This window comes from Lycium ferocissimum, chromosome 12 (assembly GCF_029784015.1).
Source record: "Lycium ferocissimum isolate CSIRO_LF1 chromosome 12, AGI_CSIRO_Lferr_CH_V1, whole genome shotgun sequence".
Lineage (NCBI taxonomy): Eukaryota > Viridiplantae > Streptophyta > Magnoliopsida > Solanales > Solanaceae > Lycium > Lycium ferocissimum.
In genome coordinates this window covers 50,327,806-50,340,852 of record NC_081353.1, presented here as the reverse complement: position 1 = coordinate 50,340,852, position 13,047 = coordinate 50,327,806, and the positions used below count along the sequence as shown (strand labels likewise).

Genomic DNA, 13,047 nt, shown 5'->3' with positions numbered 1-13,047 from the left:
AGAGCCAATGGTTTGGCGGGACGAGCATGAAGATGGCAGAGTGTGGCATGGGCCCCGGCTTATTGCCTTTGCCTGTTTATGGGCCGGTTCTGACCGTTACCGTAGCTTTGAAGACGCATACACGGCCTTTGGGCTTCGGTGGCCAGTAAATACTCGATAGTGTGGGTGGCACACGGACACATGTTGAATCTACGATCCGTGGTATGGTAATGAGCCACGTGGAACTTAGTTCGAGGGGAGATTGTTGGGTGTGCGAACAAAGTACCACATTGTTGCCGCAAAGAAAAAGGAGCTACTTATAAGGAGTTGGATACTCTTAATGATGTGAGGCCTTTTGGGGAAAACCGTGCGGGCTTGGCCCAAAGCTGACAATATCACATCATGTTAAGAGTATCTTTGGGCCGTTTTATCCCAACGGAAACGGAATCTTACATGAGAGAATAGATATTTTTTTGACTTTAACTAGAACCATACGAGTCTGAATGGGTTATTTATGATGTATACCTATTGTAACTTGTACATTAACTCTTGTCGAGTAAAGAGATACGTGGAGCTAAGCTAGCTTTGGGAGACTCTAAGTATGTAGAGATGTACCCTCTCATAGAATGTTTTCTATAAACTCAATGTCTTCTAAATATTAGTTAGATGCCCAAATGACTTCTAAATGTTAGTGTATGATTGTGGGGACAAGTAATCACAAATTATTCATGTTTCTCTCATATAATACGACTTCCAATGCCGTGCTTCACATGATGAATGTGACTAAAAGTGTGTTTCAAGATTTTTAAATGAAAACGAACATGATGCTAAAGCTTTCGAAGGAACAGGAATATGACGCTATGACTTTTCAAGAGAAGCAAAACACATGAACATGAAAATGATTTAAGAAAGGGATGTTGACTAACTATCCTAAATTTAAAGACTATAAATATGGGCCAAAGGTTCCAAAGGAAGAAAATAAAATGTGTTGGGAGTATTTTTAGAAAACTGAGAAGGTATTTACTATTTAGAAAAGAGCCAAATACCCGTAGCTATACGTGTCTATGCAGGACTATGAGTCTATGATCGTAACCACTGATTTGAGCGATTAAATAATCACTCTTGGTTGGATTTATCAATGCTAACAAACTTATCAACATCCAAACGCCATTGTAGCGAGATGTCTTATCTGGTCGGGCCAAGACTAGGAACTCCCACTAAAAATTATGAGTTTGCTTAACACTCTGTTTGGATGGTTGTTTCCCATGGTTCATTAATGTACATTATGGTGTTGTATTGTATTATACTGTATTCATGAACACAATGTTTGGATAGACTGTATCGTTTGTTGTGGTTTAATAACATTTGTATTGTTTGGTACTGTATAATAACTTGTAAGTTTACTAAAATACCCTTAACTCTTAATTAGAAACTAAGAGTTATATATATATATATATATATATATATATATATATATATATATATATATATATATATATATATATAAAACTCGGGTAAAGGATAAATAGGAACTTTAAAAAATAAGTAGGGAGTTGGTGAGGGTGGTCATTGGGTGGTGGTGGAGGGGTGGGTGGTGTGAGGTGGGTGGTTGGGGGAGGAGAGTGGGGGTAGTGGGTGGTTGGGGGAGCAGAGTGGGGGTAGTGGCAGGTATGGTGGGGGTGAGTGGTTGTGGGGTGGGGTGGGATAGTGGTGAGGGGTAGTGGGTGGGGGTGATGGAGGGGTAGGTGGTGCGAGGTGGGTGGTTGTGGGATAAGGGTGGGGGTAGTTGATGGTAGGGTGGGGGTGGGTAGTTGTGGGGTGGTGGAGAGGGGTAGTTGGTGGGGGTAGTGGGTGGTGGGTAGGGTAAGTGGCAGATGGGTAGGTAGTAGGGGGTGGGTTACGTGGGTGGTAGGGTGGTAGTGGGGTGGTGGGGGTGGGGGTATAATAAAGAAGTGAAAAACGTAACCACGCAAAAATCACCAAATCCGTGGTTACAAAAATTGAACTTTTTCATGGTTATATAACCACGGAATTTAACAGGTTTACAACACCATACCAAATAATTTTAAGAATAGTGGATACAAACTTGATTTCATAGAAAACCAAACATTAATGAACCACGGGAAACAACCATCCAAACAGGGGGTAACATGTGCTAAGGCTCAAACAAACTATGATTAATAAAATGATCCTTCTTGTTTTCAAATTGCATATTATTTCTTCATATTTCCTTAGATGTCTTGTCCCGTTTCATGTGACGGAGTCGACGATGCATATCAAGTACTTATTGTGTGTACTCATATACCTTCACTGGGGTGCTGCATCTCTTTTGTGGGTGCATGCAGGCATTGATACTTAGGATGGTGTGGACCTTCACTAGGAACCTCCTTCATCCTCAAGTTCGGGGCGTTATTTTGTTAAATACAAATATTACTATTCTTTTGCCTATGTCCCGGGCTTGTTACTGACATTTCTTTTATCCATATTGTCATAGATGCTCCATAGACATAGTAAGTTTATATATTTTGTTTTGTCATTTCTATTGTGGTTTCATATGTCATGCATGAATAACTATTTTGTTAATTACAATTTCACGAGTTTACAAAAGGAAAGTGTTTTATGAAAAGATTTATATTTCCGCTCATGCATGAATCTTGATCAGTAAGTCATGTTAAGGTTGATTTGTTCGGTCAAAGTTAAGGTATCGAGTGCTAGTCCATCCCTCCAACATTTAGAATGTGACAAAAACGGGGTGAAATGGGAAGGAAATATTCAAATGCTAGAAGGGCTATCAAGACTTCGCAATTATCTTCTACTACAAATCAAAATTTTATATTATTAATGCATTGTATAATGATCGGACCCTGAAAATCTCTCTTCTGATTCAAAATCGTAGTGTAACGTATATCCTCCCCTGTTTCGGTCATGGAATAGATGAAATAAATCAAAAAATGAATTTTTGTTCAAGAATGAAATCTTATTGGAACTATCCGTATCCGGTTCATCCTTCGGAACCATATCACATCCCAGATCTGATGAAATAGGATGAATTGAGACTGTATTTTGTAAATACGTAATTATCTTGAATATATTAACCATTTCTTTCTTTTCCGATCGCCTGGAAGGGACAAAAGAAAGATCTTGTTGTTTCTTCAACAATTTATTATCTCCAGTACAATATTGACGATCTCACAAAGATGAAATTTCAGTCAATTGTCATTTACTGATCTCATCTTTTACGGAATCGATCTTCTTTGACTGTATAAGAATATGTGGAGCTCAGCATGTTTGGAAGCACAGGAGAATGTTCGTTTACTGATATTATTACCAGTAATGGATACTGGGTCATTCATAGCATTACTATACCTTGCCTATTCATTACGGGTCGGGAAGATTAAAGACGGTGACTGGCGTGCTTAAAACACATCACAATGTGAAGTACACAACAACAACTTAAAGCACATGCTATAGAATTTTGAAAACAATCGTGAAGCCGGAGGACGAATTAGGGGTGTGAATACTTTAGTAAATACTGAATTACGCGTCGACACCAAAATTTTAGCACTTTAGTTTTGGAATTACGATATTTAGAACGATATTTGATATGTATTTTAATTTTTCGTATTGGAATTCGTACGATATTTGTTATTTATAAAAGAATATCGAAATATCAAATACCTTACAATCCATATATAGTATACATTTATAAATTATAATTTAATTAATTTAAATATAAAATAAGAAAAAAACTAAAATCCTAAAATCCTTCAAACTAAAAGCTTCTTGATTTTACTTATATAATAATACAAATTAGATAAAGTATTTCATTTGTTTTCATTAATATTAAGACGTCTGGATCTGAACGCACATCTGAATAATTAAGATGTTGTCTTTAGATTTGAACACTAAAAGATTAAGACTGTTTGTTTTTCAACATCTGAATGTGCATAATATATGTATTTAAACATAATAAATATACAATTCAAATAAAAAAGTAACTAAATATTAGAAATAAATATAACTCTAATAAAATAAAATTGTTCTTTGATAAAAAAAATTAAATATATATGTTCACTAGTGATAGTAGAGATGTTTTGTAGTGGTGGTGGTAATGACAGTTGTGATGGTGAAGGTGGTTGGTGTTGTAGTGACTGATGTGACAGTGGCGGTTGGTGATGGTGGAGTTGATTGATGTTAGTAATTGGCGGTGTTGGTGGTGGTGACTAAAGAACATCTGGAGGTTAACAATGATGTTGGTGGTAGTTGGTGGCGGTGCTAGTTATATTGGTAGAGGCGGTTGGTAGTAAGGATTTGCCGCAGTGGCGGTGGCGGCGGTGGTCGTTGATATAATTATAAAGGTGGAGGTGGTAGGGACTGACAGTAGTAGTTGTCAGCGGTGGTGGTTGTGATGGCAAATGTGGTAGGTGGTGGTGGTTGGCTACAATAGTAGTGGTTATCGTGGTGTTTGTGATGGAAGAGGTGTTTAGTGGTAATGGGGTGGTAGGTAGGGGATAATGCGGTTGGGTGGGGGGGTAGTGGTGGAGAGTTGGTGGGTAGGGCTAGGTAGGTGCGTCGGTGGGTGAGGTGGTGGTGGGGGTTGGGAGGGCGAGGGTGGTGATTATGATGACAGAGTTGGTTAGTGATGGTGAAGTGGGTGGTGGGGTGGTCATAGTTGATTATGATGGTGGTGGTGGTGAACTGGTGATTGTGAAGGTAGAGGTGGTTAGTGGTAGGAGGTGGGGGCAAAGAGGGAGGGGGTGTAGTGAGGGTGGTGGTTATGGACAGAGTGGTGATAAAAATTATCCATACAAGAATATTAAGACTTTATTCAAGATCTTAATGATTAAGACAGTGTTTAGATTTTAATGTAAATAAATGCACTTAATAACATAAGGTGTGAATCATTTAGATTTAGACTTCCATTAAGTGCAAACAAATGAGGCCTTAATCATGTCTTAATCATATAAATACAACTTGCTCAAACATATGTATCATTTTCAATTAATACTTGATGATTTTTATTCATTTCAAGCGTAAAAAAGTTATTATCGTTGTCGATGTTACAATTCTCCTTATTTGTGAGTTGAAATCAAACAAATTATAATTACCGACTTACAATAATGCACAAGTCAACACCGAACTTAAAATACGAAAATACTACTTAGCCGAATATTTTTAAAACCCGCAAATCAATATTCTCTCTGCCCAATTTATGTGGAACACTTTCCCTTTGGTTTGTCCAAAAAAGAATGCCATATTTTAATATTTAGAAACAATTTAACTTTATAAAATAATTTACAGCCAAATAAATATTTAAGGCTTATTTTGGCTCACAAATTTTAAAAAATTTCTTTCTTTCTTAAATTTCGTGTCTAATTAAATGATGTCATATAAATTAGGGAAAGGGGTTCAAAACACACTTTAACTTTGGCCGAAGTTGCTATAACACACTTCAACTTTGCGGGGGTCCTATGACCCCCCCGGACTATTTTAAAGTGGACTTTTTACCTTCTTAAAAAGTCAAAACCAAATTTACGTCCAGGGGTGGAAAACACGCGCCTGACATTGTATTTACCATTAATTTTCTTTTCTTCAGATTTTCCCTACTTCTTCTTTATTTCTCTACTCTTTCTATACCTTCTTCCACCATTAACACCAAACCTCTCAATTTAGATCTTTACTACATAGAGGATCTCACAATAAAATCTAACAAAAACATCTCAAAAACTTCCTTTTAGACTAAATTAGCAGAAACTCCGTTGAGAAAATCAAATCGATAGAAAATTCAAATCATCTGAAAAATCAGAATTCACATTTCCGGCCATCATCATGATGGATCTGAAGATTAGGGACTCCGAATTTTATTTGATTTTATCTTTTGGGTTTCGAGTTACAAAGAGAAGAGATGAAAAATCAAAGAAAAAAGGGGTCGCCGGAGTTGAAGGGAGAGATGGTGGTGCTCGGTGAATTTTCGCTTATCCAGTGGTGACTAATCTGTTGAAAACCCATAGGTTGAGTTCCTTGAAACCAAACTTGTTGAAGAGCATCAATGATTCATTTCTTAATGGTAGCTGACAAACCAAACAAGGGGATGAACAGAAAAATATGAAAAGGAAAATGAAAAAATATATATATATAGAAAAAATAGATATTTCTAAAAACTGCTTATAAAATAAATTTTAAACATTTTCGTTTCTTCTCTCACTCTCTTTGAGAGAGTGAAATACAATATCTTTGCCACCTTAGCACCTAATCAGCTAATAATTTCACTTTAAAGTAGTTTAGAGGGTCATAGGACTGCCGCAAAGTTAGAATGTGTTATAGCAATTTCGGCCAAAGTTAGAGTGTGTTTTGAACTCTTTTCCCTATAAATTAGGGTTCGACACTTTTGTAACAAAAAAAAAGGAAACTAACCCATTAAAAAAAAAAAAAAAGGGATAAGGCAGCCCCCTGACGAACTGTGTTAACTTATTTAAAACGGAATAATTACCCCCTAAACGCCGACGCCCTCTCATATGGGAAAGTGACATACACTTTCCTTGCCACATGTGTATTTATTTGTTTTCTTCTTCTTTTTTAAATTTTTTCAGCTTACGTGTCAATTTTTTTTAAAATAAAAATAAAAAACTAAATTTGCATTAAAAAAAATGAGTTTTAAAACCCGTCTTTTTTTTAATTTGAAAATTTGATTTTTTTTAAACCCATTTAAAAAAAAAAAAAAAAAAAACTAAAAACATGGATTAAAAAACTGAATTTTATTTTAAAAAAAGGATTTAAAAAAAATTTGAAAATTTGGAAAATGATTTTTTGAAAAATTAAAACCCGTTTTTGAAAAAGAAAAAAAAAGAAAAAAATGATTTTTTTTTAAATATGGAAAAATGGATTTGTTAAAAATATGGAAAACTTGATTATTTTTTTAAAATGTCTTTAAAAATCTTGATTTTCATGATTTCATTTTCTTAGGACACTTTTATTTTTCAAATAAAATCCGAAAAGTGTTTTTCTTGCCAAAATGTGAAAAAATGAATTTTTATAAAATTTTGAAAAAATTAATTATTTTATTAACATGTGGAAAACCCGTTTTTTAAAACTAAATGTGGAAGACTAGATTTATTTTCAAATTTTTAAGAAAATGTAGATTTTTAAGAAAAAAAAATTAAGTTTTCCCCTTTTTTTTATGTTTCCACTCTCTCAAAGAGAGTTGAAATACACTCTCTTTGCCATCAGCATTTAGGGGGTAATTATTCCGTTTTAAATAAGTTTAGGGGGTAATAGGGCCCGAGAGAAAGGTAAGGTGTGTCGTAGCAAATTCGGGTATAGTTCAGGGGGGTAATGGTGCCTTATCCCTATATATGAACCAAACTAGGCTTCACGCACAGAAAGGACCAAACTGTAACTTTTTGAGTTTGGTCCTTTCACGCACAGATTCTATGCGTGAAAAGGGATTTTTTTTCCTTTTCTTTTTTTAAGCTATCAAAAATCACGTTTTTTTCATACTTTGAGCAAAGATTAGTCATGTTTCAAAACCCCGAAATATCAATATTTTATATAGAACTTAATATATTTTTTTATACAATAACGTCGGCTCATTACATCAAGTATACCTAAACGTTTGGATTGTCGTTTTAGGGGTTGTAAAGTGCCCCGAAGTAAGTTTTGTTTGCTTGGAAACTTATCATCTTTGTTCTTTGGAAATCAAACTCAAAATTAAGTTTTTTTTCGTACTTTGACCGAAGATTAGTCACGTTTTAAAACACCGGAATATAAATATTTTATATAGAACTTAATATTTTTTTTAGCGTAAAATAATGTCGGCTCATTACATCAAGTATACATATATGTTTGGATCGTCGCTTTAGGGGTTGTAAAGTGCCTCAAGTAAGTTTGGAAACTTGCTATCTTTAAGTTTTTTTCATACTTTAACCGAAGATTAGTCACGTTTCAAAACGTTTGAATATAATTATTTTATATAGAACTTAATATTTTTTTTAGTGTACAATAATATCGGCTCATTACATCAAGTATACATATGCCTCTTCACTCACGTAAATAAAAAATAAAGACCGGAGCATAGGTAGAAAACTAGTTGTAAATTGTTGAAACTTTAAATAGTCATAACTTTGTGCTCGGATGTCCGATTTACGCGATTTTTTTTTATTCAGGCTATTTTTTCGAGATCTACGCAAACAAATAGCCGCAAGGCGGTTTGGCTGAGCCGATTTTCCAAAAAACGGCCGTTATCCCATTCAATTTGAATTTTGCCCCAAATTTGTGCAAAAATTTCATTCTTCTCTAGTAAAAATCTAATGATAAAAAATCTATTTCGAGATGCTAATCTCGTGGTAATGATGTTTTGAATGTCAATTTTGAGGTTCAAAATTCAGTTTATGAAAATGAGTTAGATAGCATTAGTGAACATTATAAAAAAAAAAAAGTGTCTACTTTGTTATAATCACTAATTTGGCTTGGTGGTTTAGCATTACTTCTTTATTATGCTAACAACATGGGATCAAACCTTGGTGGGAGCATTGAATGAGATATATTATACCTTGATTGAACCTCTCGTATTGGATGAATTATTTTTTAATATAATATTTTTATTTTCAAAACACTTAAATCAAAATCCTATAAAATATGACACTTAGATCTAAAGATGACAAGTTTCCAAACAAACAAAACTTACTTGGGCTTTTACAACCCCTAAAACGACGATCCAAACGTTTAGGTATACTTGATGTAATGAAATGAAGCGTTATTGTGCAAAAAAAATATATTAAGTTATATAAAATATTGATATTTCGAGATTTTGAAATATGACTAATATTTCTCTTCAAGTATGAAAAAAAACGTGATTTTTGATAGGCTTAAAAAAAAAAAAAAAAAAAACTTTCTGCGCGTTTAAATGCGTTTAATTTAATTTTTTTTTTTTTAATGAGTTAGTTTGATTCCAATTTTTTTATTTTTTTGAATTACAAAAGTATCGGCTCTATATATTATAACAGAGGGAGTATGACAAATCGACATCATGAACGCTCTACGACAAAATCATAGATGGAAAGAGAAGAAGCTGATTCTCGTTTCCCATTATGAGATAGAAGAAAAAAATAAAGGATAGTTTTTGAAATAAAAGCTGTGTACCTCACTAAATTCCAACTCTACAACCCACCTATAAGGTCCTACCTTTGATCTATTCAGAACCAACTCATCCAAAACACCTTTTTGTTTTATTTTCCAGACTGATCCATGACCCTCTCTTCCCCTCTGTCACTCAGTTCGGGTCCCACAATTTGAACTAAAGTATCTTCATCTCAATTTATGTAATTCGTCCATTTTAAAATAAATAAATTTTTGCGATACGTCACACTACTTAAAAAAGTTAATTATAACAATAATAACATATTTAGTATAATTCACAATTGAGTTCTAGAAAAGATAAAATGTACGCAAACCTTATTCCTACTTTAAGAGATAGAAACGCTGTCTCTCAAGGACCCTCAACTCAAGAAAAGCAATCCAAAGCAATTCAGAAAAAGACATAACAAAAAATGAAGAGGCCACTTAAGAAAGTTAATTAAAGAGTAATTTATCAATATAATCCTATTGTTTCTTTCCAAATTTTTCTTCAAACAAGATATAGTCAATGTTGAAATTTTTGACAAACCCATTAACGAAAAGAGCAATTTTAGAAAAGAAAAAGTTAATTAATATGTCTTTAAATTTTATGATATTCATTTATATTGAAATGAAGAGAGTAGTATTTTTTCCTTTTTAATCAATCTAAAAATGATGTCTTTTCTTATTTATAAATTCGTCTATATTGAAAGTGGTGGGAGTAATTATTTTTCCTTTTTAATCAATCTAACCTGTCTCATTTTATGTAATTTTTTTCCTTTTTAATCCATCTGAAAAAGGAATTATATCTTTTCATATTTAGTACAGTAATAACTTAATTTCAAAAAATTACAATAATTACAATAATTTATTTTCTTAATAATTTATTTAAATTACAAATTTCAAAAATTATATATCCAGGCAAACCTCTTCACATGTAATGTGAGTTTGTGACTGACTAACAGAGTATCTCTGATAACTTGTGCTCCTCTTTCTCATACTGTAATGTCATGATAATTAGTCATTGCCAGCAAACTCTCTCTACTCAACACAAAAAAGCTTCCACCTTTTCAGACTCCTTTTTCCTCTTTCTTTAATTTAATCCTCTGAACAAAATCCCCTTTTCTCAAGAACCCATTAATACTTCCCTCTATAAGCGTAGCAAGTTAAAAAAACAAAAAAAACAAAACAAAAAAAAAAAAGTAGAAGAAAAAACTTGAATCTCTCTTCTCTTCACTTTTTAGACTCCTTTTTCAAGATTTTCAAGACCCTTACTTTTTCAAGAATTCTCATTATTTCTTCAAGATTTTCAAGACCCCTCCCTTTTCAAGAGTTCTGATTTTTTCTTCAAGATTTTCAAGACCCTTCCTTTTTAAGAATTCTCATTTTTTTCTTCAAGATTTTCAAGACTTTTTTTTTTCTCCAAGATTCCTCATTGTTTCTCCAAGATTCCAAAACCCCATCAAAATTTTCTTACATCCAAGTAGAATTTATCAGTATAGGAAGAAATTTTTGTGATTATTTTCCAAAAAGAGCTCCATTTTTCTATAAGTGAAAAAAAATAGAAGAAACTTCAATCTCTTCTGTTCACCTTTTGCACTCATTTTTCAAGATTTTCAAGCCCCTTCACCTTTTAAACGCCCTTTTCAAGATTCCTCATTGTTTCTCCAAGATTTCAAAACCCAATCAAATTTTCCCTTATCTCCATTTTTTCTATAAGCGAAAAAAAATAGTAATCTATCTCTTCTTTTTACTTTTTAGACCCACTTTCCAAGATTTCTCATTGTTTCTCCAAGATTCCAAAAACCCCATCAAGAAGTTGTGATTATTTTCCTAAATCTCCATTTTTTCAAGAAACCACATTTTTGTTTCTTGAAACAAAAAGGGTTTAAGGATGAGAGAGTATTGGACAACATTAGCATCAATGATGGGTATTTGGGCATTCAGTCAAAGCCTCCTTAGTGCAGTGTTCCCACCAGAACTCCGCTACGCTATTCTCAAATTCATGCATAGAATCTTTAGCTGGTTTTCAGCTTACTGTTACTACGACATAACGGAGATTGATGGTGTTAACACCAACGAACTTTATAACGCTGTTCAGCTCTACTTAAGCAGCTCTGCTTCCATAACTGGTAACCGTTTGTCTCTCACAAGGGGCCTCAATTCCAGCAACATTACATTCGGGTTATCAAATAACGACTCGTTAATTGATACATATAACGGCGTTAAGGTCTTGTGGGAACATATAGTTACCCCAAGAAATTCTCAAACATTTTCTTGGCGTCCATTGCCTGAAGAAAAAAGAGGTTTCTTGTTACGTGCTAGGAAAAAAGATAAGGCTATTGTATTAACATCTTATCTTGATTTTGTCATGGAAAGAGCTAATGAAATAAGAAGGAAAAATCAAGATAGGTTGTTGTATACTAATTCACGTGGAGGGTCACTCGATTCCCGAGGACATCCTTGGGAATCGGTACCCTTTAAACATCCCAGTACCTTCGCTACACTTGCTATGGACCCTGAGAAAAAGTCCGAGATTATGGATGATTTATTGGATTTTGCGAATGGAGAATCTTTTTATCAGAGAACGGGCCGGGCCTGGAAAAGGGGTTATTTGCTATACGGCCCGCCCGGGACAGGCAAGTCTAGTATGATTGCTGCTATGGCTAATTTTCTTGGTTATGATATATATGATCTTGAATTAACCGAGGTGCACACAAATTCCGAGTTGAGGAAGTTGTTGATGAAGACTAGTTCAAAGTCTATTATTGTCATTGAGGATATTGATTGTTCTATCAATCTGACTAATAGGAAAAATAATACTACTAGTAGTGGAGTGAACAATAGCAACAACTACAATGTTTCTTCACCACCAGGGAGCGGTGAAGAAAATGGTGGGAATACTATAACACTTTCGGGTTTATTAAATTTTACTGATGGATTGTGGTCGTGTTGTGGGAGTGAGAGGATATTCGTGTTCACGACGAACCACATTGAGAAGCTTGATCCGGCTTTATTGAGGAGCGGACGAATGGACATGCATATCCACATGAGCTACTCTTCCTTCGCGGCGTTGAAAATTCTTTTGAAGAATTACTTGGGATACGACGAAGATGATGTGGAGGAGAAAATATTGGTGCAATTGGAGAAGGTTATTGAGAAGGCTGAAATGACACCAGCTGATATAAGTGAAGTGTTAATCAAGAACAGGAGGAATAAAGACAAGGCAGTTTTGGAATTGTTGGAAGCATTGAAGATAAGGGCTGAGAGGAATACTAATAATAGTAATGCAGTAAAATCAAGGGTGGAGGATGAAGAGCAAGAGAAAAGGGCATTAGTTGAGAGTCCTAAAGAAGGTGGTGATCAATTGTTGGAAGCAAAATGTGACAAGGAAGAAAAAGGAGGTCATGATGCAAATGATGATGAAAAGGTACTTTAGTGTAATACTACTACAAGGTTAAAACAAAAATGAGAATTTTTGATTCTTTAAATCTTTGTGGAGAGGAAGAGAATAGGGAGAAAAAAAGAGACTAGAAAGTTTGCTGTTTGAAGGGTACATTATTTACTATCATGACAGTGAAATTTTTGTGAAAGAAGGTAGGGACTTGGGGTTGGGAAAAGGCCAAATGAAATGACTGTAAGAAAATTGCATTGTTCTATATTGCTTTTGATATAAGTTTAAATCTATTTTGGAACTTGCAAAATAATGGAACCAAACCGAAGTATGAGTTGTGGATTTACATGTGGAGTGTTTGGTTCTGTTAGTTCATATTTGTCGCTCTGGGAATGGTTACACTAGCATTATTATGAGTTTCATATTTCGTCCACATGCAACTGTTTGCTTGAATTAATAATACTCTCAAGTAATGATGTGATAATAACGTGATAATGATCCATAAGATGTGCATCTCTTTGATGCCATAATTTTAATTTTGTTAGCTGGCTAGGATGTGATCA

General features: G+C 34.2%; 1 protein-coding gene across 1 annotated transcript; it reads left to right on the top strand.

The window, feature by feature from the left end:
- Window positions 1-10,035: 10,035 nt before the first annotated feature.
- LOC132039830 (AAA-ATPase At5g57480) lies at window positions 10,036-12,797 on the top strand. Its single transcript, XM_059430360.1, has one exon. The coding sequence runs from the start codon at window positions 10,985-10,987 to the stop codon at window positions 12,527-12,529; it is 1,545 nt and encodes a 514-aa protein (XP_059286343.1). The 5' UTR covers window positions 10,036-10,984; the 3' UTR covers window positions 12,530-12,797.
- Window positions 12,798-13,047: the final 250 nt, after the last annotated feature.

Excerpts from the sequence above, each read along its gene's own strand:
- LOC132039830 (XM_059430360.1), top strand. The coding sequence starts at position 10,985 with ATGAGAGAGTATTGGACAACATTAGCATCAATGATGGGTATTTGGGCA.